Raw genomic sequence first — 12,674 nt, 5'->3', positions numbered from 1 at the left:
GGGAATTAATTCCTTTCATGTTAAGTTCAATTTTACTGTACCAAATGTAATGCACAACTAACGTCATTAACAACAGCTCTAGTGCATCACTTCTGGGTGTACACATTTTCCGTTTTAAGTTGCCATAACTTCATGTTCAAGAATAGAAAATGAGAGCCATTAAAAAAAACTAAGACAACATTAAGTGAATATCATAACAATTATTATCATTTAAGATATGCCAAAACTGTTAAAGTTTGTGGAATAGAGTTCACAAACTCTTTTCCACAAATAGAGTTTCTGGAAACCATTAATGTGTTTTTGTGTCATTTTGATATATGCTGTTCACTGAACTGTTTATTCTTTATAATCTGAAATATCTGCTTCTTACTGAGGATTATTAAACCAAAAGTTCAGTATTCTGTTTGATCATATATTCCTTTAATGATAAATCCTCTTGATAATTCACGCAGCTGTCCTTAGACATGGCGTGGTGCAACTGTTTATCCAGTAATTGTGTAGACATGAATCTCCTCTCTAACAGAAGAAGAGCACAGTCTGACAACCTATGCTGATCTGATAGAACACCGGACAAATTCCGAACATTTGTGCTCTCAACATTTCTCTCCAGAAGACTTTTGTCATTTGTACGAGCAAAACTGGCAAACTCTCTAACAGGTGTTTGTTACCTTAACGAGCTAAAAACAAATGTTGTGCTGACAATTTTTTATCCACAAAGCGCCTAAACCCTGCTGCCGCTGAGTAGAGAGCGAAAAAATCAGGGAGAAACATCAGACAGTGCAGGAAGCTCTTTTAAATATTAACAGAACTCTGCGGCAGTAGAATAGGCAGCACTACTGCTGCCCCGTTTACGTCCACACAGGGAGACTGGTCACAGAGCTGTAGAAGTACTTACCAGATCACACAGTCTGACCAGAGGTATGTGCCATTTATTGTTTAATTTTGGAAGCTAAAGGTGGCAGGAGTAGCAAAACACCAGCTCCTCTTCCTCAGTTTGGTCCTCCTCAACTTCATTACCTCTTGAAGATGTTTTCCCTCCAGGTTGATTCCTACAACTTTGATTGATTTGAATGCACTCTAGTTCAAATTAAAAAAGCTTAGTGACGTTACTCAGCGCTGTTTTGGCTGGACGGATCTAGAACGGTTGGACCATTATGTCATTTACCCAGAATACATTGCAGCGTGAAAAACATGGCAACGTTCACGTGACAATATTTTATTAAAATTAATAAAAACTAAACTGATTACAGTATTATTAATGTATTGCTTTTACATCTAAAATAAGTAGTTCTCAAATAAAGTGTATTTTTACAACTAATCATGGATCCTTTTAAGGGACTTTGCATATTATACTATTAAATCAAAAATGTGAAGTCAATCGGCCTGTTGCTCTTAAATAATAGAAGATTCAAACATAAAAGTAGTGGTGATGATGTCTTTGTCTCTTCCTCTAGTTCAGTGGTTCTTAACCTGGGTTTGATCGAACCCCAGGGGTTCGATGAGTCGGTCTCAGGGGTTCGGCGGAGCCTCTGCCGTGGAGGTAAAGACACACTTGTGTAAAGTCGTGATGACGCCCCGCTTTGCCATCACTTGCTGCAGAGGATCAAGTTACATTGCTTAGCTAATCATAGCTGCGGAGGAGCGCTGATTGAAGGAGTTCCACTGTCAGCATGAATTTGAACTTGTGTCTTTAATTACTTCAGCAAAGCTCACAGTTTTTTACCAAATTCTGTAGCTTTCAGTGTACTTCTAAATCTGCTCCTTAGTCGCATCTTTTCGGGGTTGATACTGCCTCTAGTGGTGTTGGGGAGGTAACACAACTATTATAATTACATTACTAAATCAGAATACCCCAAAGTCTTTATTATTTATTATTCATTTTTCATTCTCTTAAGAATGTAGAGCTAATTAAATGATCTAAACAAGACCTTAAAGTGGTTCCAGTTTCTCTCGATGGCCAACCTGTTGAAACTGTGGCAAATTTTAAATACCTTGGGCCGTTCCTGGACAGTCAGCTCAACTTTGCTGAAAACACTGACTATATTTTGAAGAACTGTTCTCAGAGACTCTACCTTTTAAGAAGAATTAATGATCTATGTCTTGAATTTGGGGGGGAAAAAAATCATATTTTATTTATCACTACAGAAGGGTTCAGTGAATGCACATATGAAACTGGTGGGTTCGGTACCTCAAAAAAGGTTAAGAACCACTGCTCTAGTTACTAAGCTCTGGAATAAATTTCCAGCCAACATTAGAGCCACTCCAAGTATGGGCTTTCTTTTTCAAAATACATTTTAAAGATGTATGTCTTCAAGTCACCATGTTGCAGAGAACGGTTCTTTTTTTCAGTATCATGGACATTTCAAGGACATCCTCAGCTCTGTTTTTCCTCCAGGTTAAACCACCTCTATGCTACCTAGACACGCTACATATCCTGGTCTTAATGTTTAGATCCACACTGCACTTTGCATATGTTCAGAAGCAAAGGTGATGACTTGTGTTCCTGCCCAGGCTTGCTCTTGTTCCCCCCTCTCCCTTACAGCCCTTCTCCCTCTTTCTGCCATCTCGCTCATCTGTTTAAAAATGAGCAGAACTGAACCAAGACAATGGTTTATCTGAAATCCAAACCGAGCTAAAGGGAGTGCAACAAAATAAATCACACTATGTTATCATACTTTTGTTATAAGAGAAAAGAGGAATCTGAAATGAGTCGTGATTCACTGAAAGCAAAAAGGTGGATCTGGTTGTACTCCCTTTTAGTCTCTAATGTTCTTTACATCTCCTATCAGAGTTGTCATGACCACATGCTCTGAAAGATCAAAAGTGAAAAAGTTTAAACATAACCTAATAATTAACATGGTCTTCTAATATTCATCCAAAGTGATCACTGTACAGTAAACCTCCATTTTACACCAGATCTTGTGAGCCTGTAGACTGGTTTGATACTGAGGCATTTAACCTGATAATCAGATGAAGAATGATAACAGTGGCAGCCTAGTTCTTCATCCATCCGTCAAGTGTTTATTATGCTTTAAAACCTGAGGACTGTTGCTTCTCTGTTGCATTCAACAACTTTCCTGTCAAACATCCAAGTCTATTGATGGAGGCCAAATGTGTTTCCTCTGTAGAGAATTTAGAGGGAACTGGGAAGACGGTGGAAACCTGATCTTTACTTCAATTTATCTTCCACAGGATCGTGCTTGCACTGAGCCAGAACCTGTTATAATCTTTAAAAGTCATCTTGAGAAATGGTTCTTCTGGCTTTCAGGGGGGCTTTTAAACATTTCTTTTGACGTTTTAATGGATTTCCAGTCCAACCGTTTTCAGAAGGAAGCTAATGTTTACAGCTGTTCAGAGAGTTAATGTGATCCTGCTTCAAGGAAACTTTGTGTTCGTGATGGCTGGGCCTGCTCAGCACAAACAGGCCCAAACAGGAAGTTTGTGCTGAGCAGCTTGTATTCCATAAAACAAATAGATTCCCTAAAGTAAAACTCAATAGTATCACAGTATCAACACACAATTTTAAAACGGAAATGTAGAACCTCTAAAACAAGAGGCATCAATTGTTATATTGCTGTTGCTAAAATAGTATTCACAATAATGTTGTGATGCTTATTGTTATTTGTGTTTTCAGACACAGCCACAGAATGACAATGAAGGAAAAGAATGAGTTCTGACATTTTATGTAAAAGGAAAATCATCCATTTTTTATGCCTTTAATTGCTCCATTTTGTATCTGTTGCTACATGGAGAACGAAGTGACCCTTAAGCAGGAATTGTGTTTTTAATGTATAATAATAATCTGTCGAATTTTTCCTTCTCTGTTCATAAACAGTCATCAGAAAAACTCAGCTTTGTGAAAGATCTGAAAAGTATTTATTTTTCTCCTGGTATCCTGAATGTTTCTAATTAAATCTGATGATTAAGTGGTGATGAGGGTCATGGTTTGGACAGGAAGCTAATTCAGTGATGCCTTTGATGACTTGGTTTAGTCTGACATGAGTCACAATGACTGTGCTTCTGTGTGTGAATCATTTCTCACACTTACCAGACACTTTCTGTCTGGTAAGTGTGAGAAATGAAACGGCGAGATTGGGGTGAAGCTGGAATCAGTGTTAAACCACGTCTGGTTTGGCTGTTTTGTCTTGAACCTCATCGGACTCTGTTAGATAAGTCAGAAGTAGAAACTTTATATGTTTATATCTGACCTCTTGTTTGGTATGTAATAATTATATTTCTGCAATTAATGGCTGGTTTGTCTGTTTTCAATGTAGCATTTTCTGTTTGTACATGCAGTGTTTGGGAAAAGAAAGTACACCTTTCTTATCTTCCAGTTTTACAGTTTTACATGGGCAAAGGTAATATGGTTTGTGCCAGAATTATTTAATTCCAATGTTGTTAAACAAATTTGAAATCAAAATGCTAACACTGTGTAAGAAAACTAAGTACACCCCATATTTTTGGCAACTCTTGAACTACCAATGACTTCCAGTAGTCATTTTTGGGTGACTATGTCAGCCTCGCGTGTTGAGGATTTTTGGCCCACTCTTCTTTTTAGTTATTTTAGTTTATTTTAAAATCACACCACTACATTTTACTAAGAGTAACGTCTGGACTTTGACTGAACCATTGCAGCACCTTTAGGCCTTCAGTTGTAGACTTGATCCTGTGACTGACATCATTGTCTTGCTTTGTAGTTGAGCAGATGATCCCATATTTGACTCTATAATACGTTGATATACGTATGAGGTTGTGGCTGTCAAGGTGGCTATAAGGTGCTGACTGAGGAAGCTCATACAACCAACCGTCCACCACCACATTGCTCCAAAGTGGTCAAATCCAAACATTGATTTCATCTATCTTCTTTAAGAAGTCTTGCTCTTACAGAAGCCTTGTGGTCTTTGGACAGAAATAAACTTTTCTTGTGGTAGCTAAATGTACCTCCTTAATTATCAGCAAACAGTCTTTATTGTGGATGGTTGTCAATATTAAGAGACATTTACTCTATCAGCTCTTTATTTTTTACTCTAAGAGGATTGTTCTACCAACAGTTCCTGCTCTAACATCTTTTTTCTGTTGTGTCCTCAGTGGTGTGTCACCTGCCGTGCATTAATGGTGGTAAATGTAGCGCCAGGGACAAGTGCCAGTGTCCCCCGAACTTTGCTGGCAAGTTTTGCCAAATGCCCATTCAACATGGACACCAGCAGCACCAGCAGTCGTCTGTGGCCTATGGCCAGGCTCAGATTGTCTCTACACATACCCTGCCTCTCACATACAGCCATGGACAGATGCCTGGTGAGTAGACACTACTGTTATGTCAGTTCTACTTTTAAAAACTGAGTGCTTTGTTATTTATTTCAACTCTTGATTTGCAGACCATTCCTATGTGATTGTGAACGAAGGATTTTAATGATTCATTCTTTAGTGGTCCAAATCAACTATGTGAAGTGCAGCTTGTAATGACCAAAGCCTTCTGTTTCCAGAACTGGAATAAAAATAAAAATAAAAATCATTTAATTTTTTTTCTCTCAAACTTTAGCCATTATCAAAACATTAGTATTTTTTAAATGCTATTAACTTTAAGGGATTCTCTTTTCTGTTACCTGGTTAAATTTCTAGTAGAGCTTTAGAAGGTCTGTATGTTTCTGTGTCCACTACAGTTATCTGGTATAGACAAAAAGGATTATGGGTAATTTAGTTGATGCAGCCCCATTTCCTCACTTTGTCTCACTTTGCTTCCTTGTAAAAAAAAAAAAAAAAGATGCATCCCTGCTGACCAGAGCCATCTGTCCCACCTTTAGGGAACGGGTGAATGATGGGAACCAGCATATGGAACCAAACAGAATTAGAATAAATTGTGTTGAATTTATCTTAATATAGCTGGATACCAATTTGATTAGGTCAAACATAAATTTGAAAGAGATTCATAATGGTAGTATAAGACTTTTAGATTAACTGAGACATATTCAATGGCCAACATAATATTCTCCTGATCTCTGTTGGTTTTTAGACTCCATTTTTCCTGCTATCCCTTAAAGCCGTAACTGTAATATCCATCTCTTGTATCTCACCAGTGTTCAACCCAGGCATTGTTAACATCCACATCAAACATCCCCCAGAAGCCTCAGTTCAGGTTCACCAAGTATCCCAGCTGGACAATTACTCCAACAATGGGCACCAACAACAAGGGTCCCACTCAGGCTCCTCTTCATCCAGCAGCTACAGCTACCACCACTCTGAAAGCAGCCAGAAGGTTCAGCAGCACGGCTACAACATGGTTCATCCCAACCACCATGGCTACAAGGTGCCCCATTACCAGCCCGTCGCCTCCAAGAACACCCTGGGTCGCTGCTTCCAGGAAACAGCAGCCGGTCAGGTAGACCGTCAGAGATCAGTACTACGAGTTACCGTCATGTCACACAGCAGGCAGTTTTTCACTCTTTGTCTGTGTATGTATCCTAAGAGGAAAAAAAGTTGTCACATGTTGGAGTGTAACTGTGTTTAGACTGTTTCCAGATTACCTTGATTTCAGAGAAATAATGTGAAAAACCAAGATTCACTTATTTATTTAATTTAGGGTAGTTTGATTTAAATACATGCCCGTTCTACAGGGTCTCTGCGCCTTGTCAGTCTTTGTCTCGCTATGTTTTCATCCAATTGTGATGCAAAATACGACCTCGTCAAAAAAGAAAATGATTGTTAGGCGTCTTTCTAATAATTAGTTAGAAGCGAATCAATCAGGCCACGCAAAGCGTAACTTCGTCAGATGTTTCCGTTACAAATTGCTGAGAAAAAAAAAACAAATGTAGAAATTTTCAGTTTCATGCCTCTAGTGAGGTATACATACATTCAACAGTCCATCATAATCTATTTTTACTCATCATCAGGCTGAACAGAGAATCCACATCATGAAACCACGCATCAAGCACATACATGTAACCCTCTTAAATCATAAACATAGACATGGATTACCAATTTGTCTCAGAGTTTTGATATTAATCTTGACGCTGAGTTCACACTCTTCTTCCCCACTGGAGACTGGAATTGCAAGTGGCAGCTAAAGTTTTGAAATCAGGGAACATCTCTCAAATTGAAATGATCAGAAATTGGCAAGATTCTCTGAGCGAGGGAGTATGCGCTCATTCTGCATCAAGCGCTCTCCAAAACCCCCATAACTTTTCAACGCACTGTCAGCTCCTGGATGGCGAGAACTTCTTTGGAAAATGTGTTTCCATCTCCCTTTTTGTGCATTAACTTTTTTTTTTTTTTTTTTTTTGCTAAATCCAAAAACCATCTCAAGTGAGCATAAAAACGTTTTCGGAAAGTTAGGACATTTTTCAAATTTTGCTGTTTTCCATCAATCTATTCTTATGCGAAACTTCAGCTACTGATGTTTAAAAAAAAGTTCCTTTACCAAGGACAGATCAGCAGGTTGTGGGAGAAGCCGGAAACAGTCACAACCTGTCATCTGCTAGATGACCACTTATGATAGGATGGCTGTGAGAGTCGTCATGATGTATGATCAGAGGTGGTGGCAATTTCAAACAGACCTGAAAAGAAGGACTTGTTTTCAAAATGTTCAGTTCAGGATGACCAGGCTGACAAATTTAGAAAGGCAAATCTCAAATGACTCAGGCATGAGCAGAGGAGATTAGTGAACATTTTGGACAGACGATGTTGAATGTAGAGCTGATGGAGAGGAAGAAGACGATGTGGCAGTGAAGGACGTTGGTGAATTAGAGGAAGCAGAGGTGGAAGCAGGTGATCTACAGCGGCCCCCCTAAAAGGAACAGCTGTACGAAGCAAAACATCAAGTTAGAACCTAAAAGCAAATGTCTGCATGGAGTTTGTTTCTTCCAGACTACAGCCTGGTTTGACCTTCACATACCAGACGTAGTAAAATTCTTCCACTGAAACGTGTTCCACATCTGTCAAGCCAAGGTTAGCACAGACACACCACAGCAGGTTGTTAAAATGGACATCTTTATTGTGTCACTGCCCGAGCAATACAACCTGAGTCCAGTGGATGGTACTGATATCAGGTCCTAGACAAATAAAGAACAGATTCGCTGGCTGATGTGGAAAGAAATATCACTCTGCTGGGTTTTCAAGACTTAAATAGTCATGAGCAGGTCACATTTTGTGAGGTTGTTTTTGCCATAAAGATAAAGAGTTGGTGCGGGCTGAAGAGGAGAAGCATCACAATGATTTAGAGAGGTGGAGGTTTAAATGTGTTTGACTGTAAATAATCAGGGATGGAGAGAAAGTTGAGCACAGACGCACTTTGTGCTTTTCTTTATGAGATAAAATAATAATCCATCTTCCTTCCATCTGCAGTGTGGAAAGGCTTTACCGGGTCTCACCAAGCTGGATCAATGCTGTGCAACAATTGGGACCTCCTGGGGCTTCCACAAATGCCAGAAGTGTCCAAATAAACCCTGTAAGTACAAATGTTCAAGAGTAAACTGCAAAGACCTTTTTACCTTATGTGTCCTGTTTAGCCTGTGTGTCCTGGATGTAGAGATTTTAAGTTTACAGACAAAATAAGAGATGAGAAGAAGATCCAGGTTGTAGGAGTTGAATCATTAAGCAGTTATGCAGGCTTTCCCCTGGTGTATTATAAGTGGATCACCAGGCTTTACTTGCATCTTGCAAGGTCTAAGGCTCACAAATGGTGCCATCCTCGTATGCTCTTACAATACCTGGTAGTGCACCTCTGAATTTTTGTACCTCTCTGCAGATTGAGTTACTCTGTTCGTAGTATATTTCCATATAATTTTAAAATCGGGTTAATTTTTTTTCTTCACTCAGGAAGATGGACGTGACATCGGTGACTTTATCTCCAAATTATTTCATTATTGCAGTTATTCTGGCAAAACTCAGCAAATGGCAACAATTGCAATTTCAGGAGAAGCTTTACTTCAAATGCAATTTTAGACTGTCAATTTCACAATGGGACAGAACTAATTATCCAGTTGGCCACCTCATGCTTAGTTTTCACTTCGTGGTATGACACGGGTCTTTGCAGTTCGATTTGATATTTTATCCGTTTTCAGGAGAGCATTTCTACCGCCACGCGCTACAAAAAACATTTATGTGTGTTGTTGTTGTTGCAAGTAGTGAAATTTTTCTGTCCTTCAATTAATGGAGAGTGTTGTGAGTCCCAACTCTACCGTACCATTATTAACAACTGAAGGAGGCCCAGGAATGGTGTGGTACATAAAGGTTGGTTGTATTGGCTGCTTTTACTATGGAAACAGACTGAATAGCATACCGTACCGCACCGACCTTTGCTGTTCCACTCAGAGGAAACAAGGCTTTTAATGTCTGTACGTTCTGAGAGTGTAAAACCAAAGTCAGATACCTATTTTTGTGAATACAATTTTGACCAATGAAGTTGATCCTGATTCTGGTTCCAATAATAAAAACTAAAGCACTGAAACATGCTTTATATATTAACACACAGGTTGCTCTGACCACAGGAGTTATTTCCAGAGAGGAAAGGGACCGGATGCCATGGTGGCATGTGGTGTCAGCCCTCGCCTCTCTGCTCTTTTTATAGAGTTATACAGAGTTGTGAGGGGGAGCTATGAAAGGTCCTGTCAGTCTTTTTATGTAGCAGCTAGCTATTCAACACTACTCCTTTTATAGATGGATGGAAGCTTTAAAGCCAAGGTTCACCATGTAAACCCACAAAGGCTCAATTGAAACTCCAGTAAGGGATTTTGATTAAAACTCCTTCCCTTGCAAGGTTTTAATTGAAACAGCTTGATTGCACCTGCGTTTTAATCCAGTTGTTCCATTTTAACATAAAAGGTAAAGATGCTGATAAAAACTAAAGGTTTGGTTCATAATCCTTTGTGGTTCATTACCGCAACTTGAACCAAGGATCTATTTTCCCAGGTTGGAATCATTAACTCCTGAGAAAAAGTTACCGTACTCTCAGTAGGTGAACAATTCATATTTTGCACATTTTCTTCTGATGGATATTTGAAAGAGTTTGTCTTTAGTGGTAAGTAGTTAAGCACTTTGAGATAAATACTTATTTCATGTACATACAGTGGGAGGTATTACACATCAGAGGATTTGCCTGTTGGTTTTTTCTCTGCAGGAAAGGAAAAGGTTTAAGTTCAGACATTCTTTTCCCTTTTGTTTTACAGTTGAATGTGAAACAGTCCATTGTGCCTTAGAGACATTGGTAACTGGTAGTTAACTTAGCTTTCTTGGTCAAACAAATGTTGCTTTGTTGTCTCCCACAGAACAAAGCCTCTACTTGCAGGTATTTGTGTACCAGTTCCCGCTGGTGGCCTTATCCAGCAGTGGGGAAAAGCTTGGTTTCAGTTTCGACTGCAACAGAAATGAGCTTCTCAGAGCAGCATTTGACTCACTGGAAGTTGTATTGCTTTCTGATCAATATTTACATGTGTCATTCATACCTGCCTGGTCCTATTCTAGGTTAGGATCCATCCGGTTATCATTGAGTGAGAGGTTGGGGTCTTCTATCATTTTTACAGAGATTCAATCATTCTTTGGACTATGACTTACCAAACAACCAGCACCTCTGACCGATGTGAAGGGAATGACTGAAAAAGCAGTTTTTATGCCATTCATATGCCCATTTTTCACCTCATCTTTCTAGATCTGCATAGTATTAGGAACTTCTAATATTGGAAAATGATTGTTGAATATTGCAATGATAATACCAGTTTCCTTTTTTTATCCATCCTCACAGTGTCCCCACCTCTCTTGCTCAGCTTAAAGACTTTAAAGATCTAAATGAGCTGTTGACATAAGACAGGAAACCAAAGTAGTCAAATTTACTATAAGCCAGTAAGGCAAGTGAAATTATCTGAGAATTGCTACAAATGACAACAAATGACAATCACTGTGTCTTTACTAGACTTTAAAGATGGTTTCTGTTCATTGTAGAAAGTGTGTGCAGTTCTAGAAACTCATTTAGATGCTCATAAAATATCCTAGTGTCTGGAGATTTATGAAGCTAATATTCCAGTTGCTCACTTCCGGCTCCTGCTTCCTCAGCTATCCCTCTGATAGACTGTCCTCTGGGATATAAGAGGATCAACAGTTCTCACTGCCAAGGTAAGAGCTTCACCTTTTAATTATCTTTTAGCCGTTCTAGTTGTTGACCTTTTATTTCCAACTGTGAATCTTTTGGAAAAATTTGAACAGTTTGAATGAATTCAGTGACGTTTAGTACCAAACTAGCTGCAGAAAAGACACTTTACATGTGTGTAAATTTATGGCTTCAACATGACAAACTTGGATGACTTCATATAGAACAAAATAAGACATTTTATTTCATTGTTTGTTGCTGCAGCATAAGTCTGCGTAAAATTTAAAAGGAACTGAAAGGTGCATATTTGACACCTTGTCATGGTTCTGCCTCGTCTCTTGGTACGAGGCCGCCCAAAAGCTTCAACAATAAGGTTTTGTTGAGCGCTAGGGATGAGTTAAACTTGCGCTCTGATTGTGAATTTGAAAAATCTATAGTGATATAAGTTGCAGTGCTGAAGTGATAAATTTTAAATGCCTATTTCCATAACTCTGAACTCACTTTGCTGTGGTTTCATAGGAAAAAAGCATAAAAAAATCTTCACTCTGGAAGATGAACGTAACATAAAATAAAGCAAACACATTTTTACCCAAATTCGTTTTCTCTGACCTGTTAAAAACCTGATAATATTTAGGTTACTGATGGTGTTTGACAAAATGAAATGTCATTTAAAAACAATGTGTGCATTGTTTTTATATGACATTTAAAAATGTGGCAATGTGTGCAGATAACAATGACGGTTTAGAGCTGTTTGTTTATGCACATTATAGCATAAAGATTTTACTAAATATGTTAGCTCCTAAAGGCATATAAGACCTGAAGTTGTTCAACATTTTGATAAACACCAGTAGAGTCAACTAACTCTGCATCTTAAAGATTGTTTCATTGTTCTCTGAAGTGATTGAATCTTCAAAAGAACTCCCCTCAACTAAACATGTTTTCCATTTTTACCGACTGACAGATGTGGATGAATGCCAGCTGCAGGTCGTTTGTCCTAACGGAGACTGTCTGAACACGATGGGCAGTTACATGTGCACATGTAAACCAGGCTATGCCCCCGACACCTCTCTCACCAACTGCATCCGTAAGTCCTCCAGTCTGCAACTCCAGTGGTTTCCGCTGCAGCAACCAGTAGCTGCATTTCCATAATAAATATGTGCAAATCTGGGTCTGTATTCTGTTAATGTCAAAAAACACAATTTGCCATTAAATAAGAAATTCAACTAAAATCACACGTGAATAAGCTTGTTCACATGATAGTCATTAAAATTCGTGACACCGATGGATGTGAACGGTTAAATGAGATATATTCATAACTCAGCCATGGCGCTAGCGCTCATCACGTTGGTATCTTATTTAGTCATTGGAGTGACAAGCCTGTTATTCTTGGGAGTGGCTACGTATGTGGCATTTTGGGGAAATTTCAGTCTGATTTAACAGAAGAACTATGGATTCAACACCTTAGGATGACACACAACTTTTTATGAAGTGTGATGCTGTGAGAGCTCTGGTGGAGCCAGCTGCACATTGTCTGAAAAAAACAAAAAAACAAAAACAAACCATCATCCTACTACCACTTTCTGTCATTTTCTTTTAGGTT

At 38.8% G+C, this 12,674-nt stretch overlaps 1 protein-coding gene across 4 annotated transcripts in view; it reads left to right on the top strand.

Annotated features, from left to right (window-relative positions):
• The window catches only part of ltbp1 (latent transforming growth factor beta binding protein 1), a 77,867-nt gene that overhangs the window by 35,621 nt on the left and 29,572 nt on the right, over positions 1–12,674 (top strand). For all 4 annotated transcript variants that reach the window (XM_081616108.1, XM_081616109.1, XM_081616107.1 and 1 more), the window contains exons 6-10: positions 5,089–5,295; positions 6,075–6,376; positions 8,338–8,440; positions 11,041–11,100; positions 12,036–12,158. In XM_081616108.1, the coding sequence (XP_081472234.1) occupies positions 5,089–5,295; positions 6,075–6,376; positions 8,338–8,440; positions 11,041–11,100; positions 12,036–12,158 (795 nt within the window). The remainder of the gene's footprint in view (positions 1–5,088; positions 5,296–6,074; positions 6,377–8,337; positions 8,441–11,040; positions 11,101–12,035; positions 12,159–12,674) is intronic.

This window comes from Poecilia reticulata, chromosome 15, assembly GCF_904066995.2.
Source record: "Poecilia reticulata chromosome 15, P_reticulata-male-v2, whole genome shotgun sequence".
NCBI lineage: Eukaryota > Metazoa > Chordata > Actinopteri > Cyprinodontiformes > Poeciliidae > Poecilia > Poecilia reticulata.
This window is presented reverse-complemented; position numbering and strand designations above follow the sequence as displayed.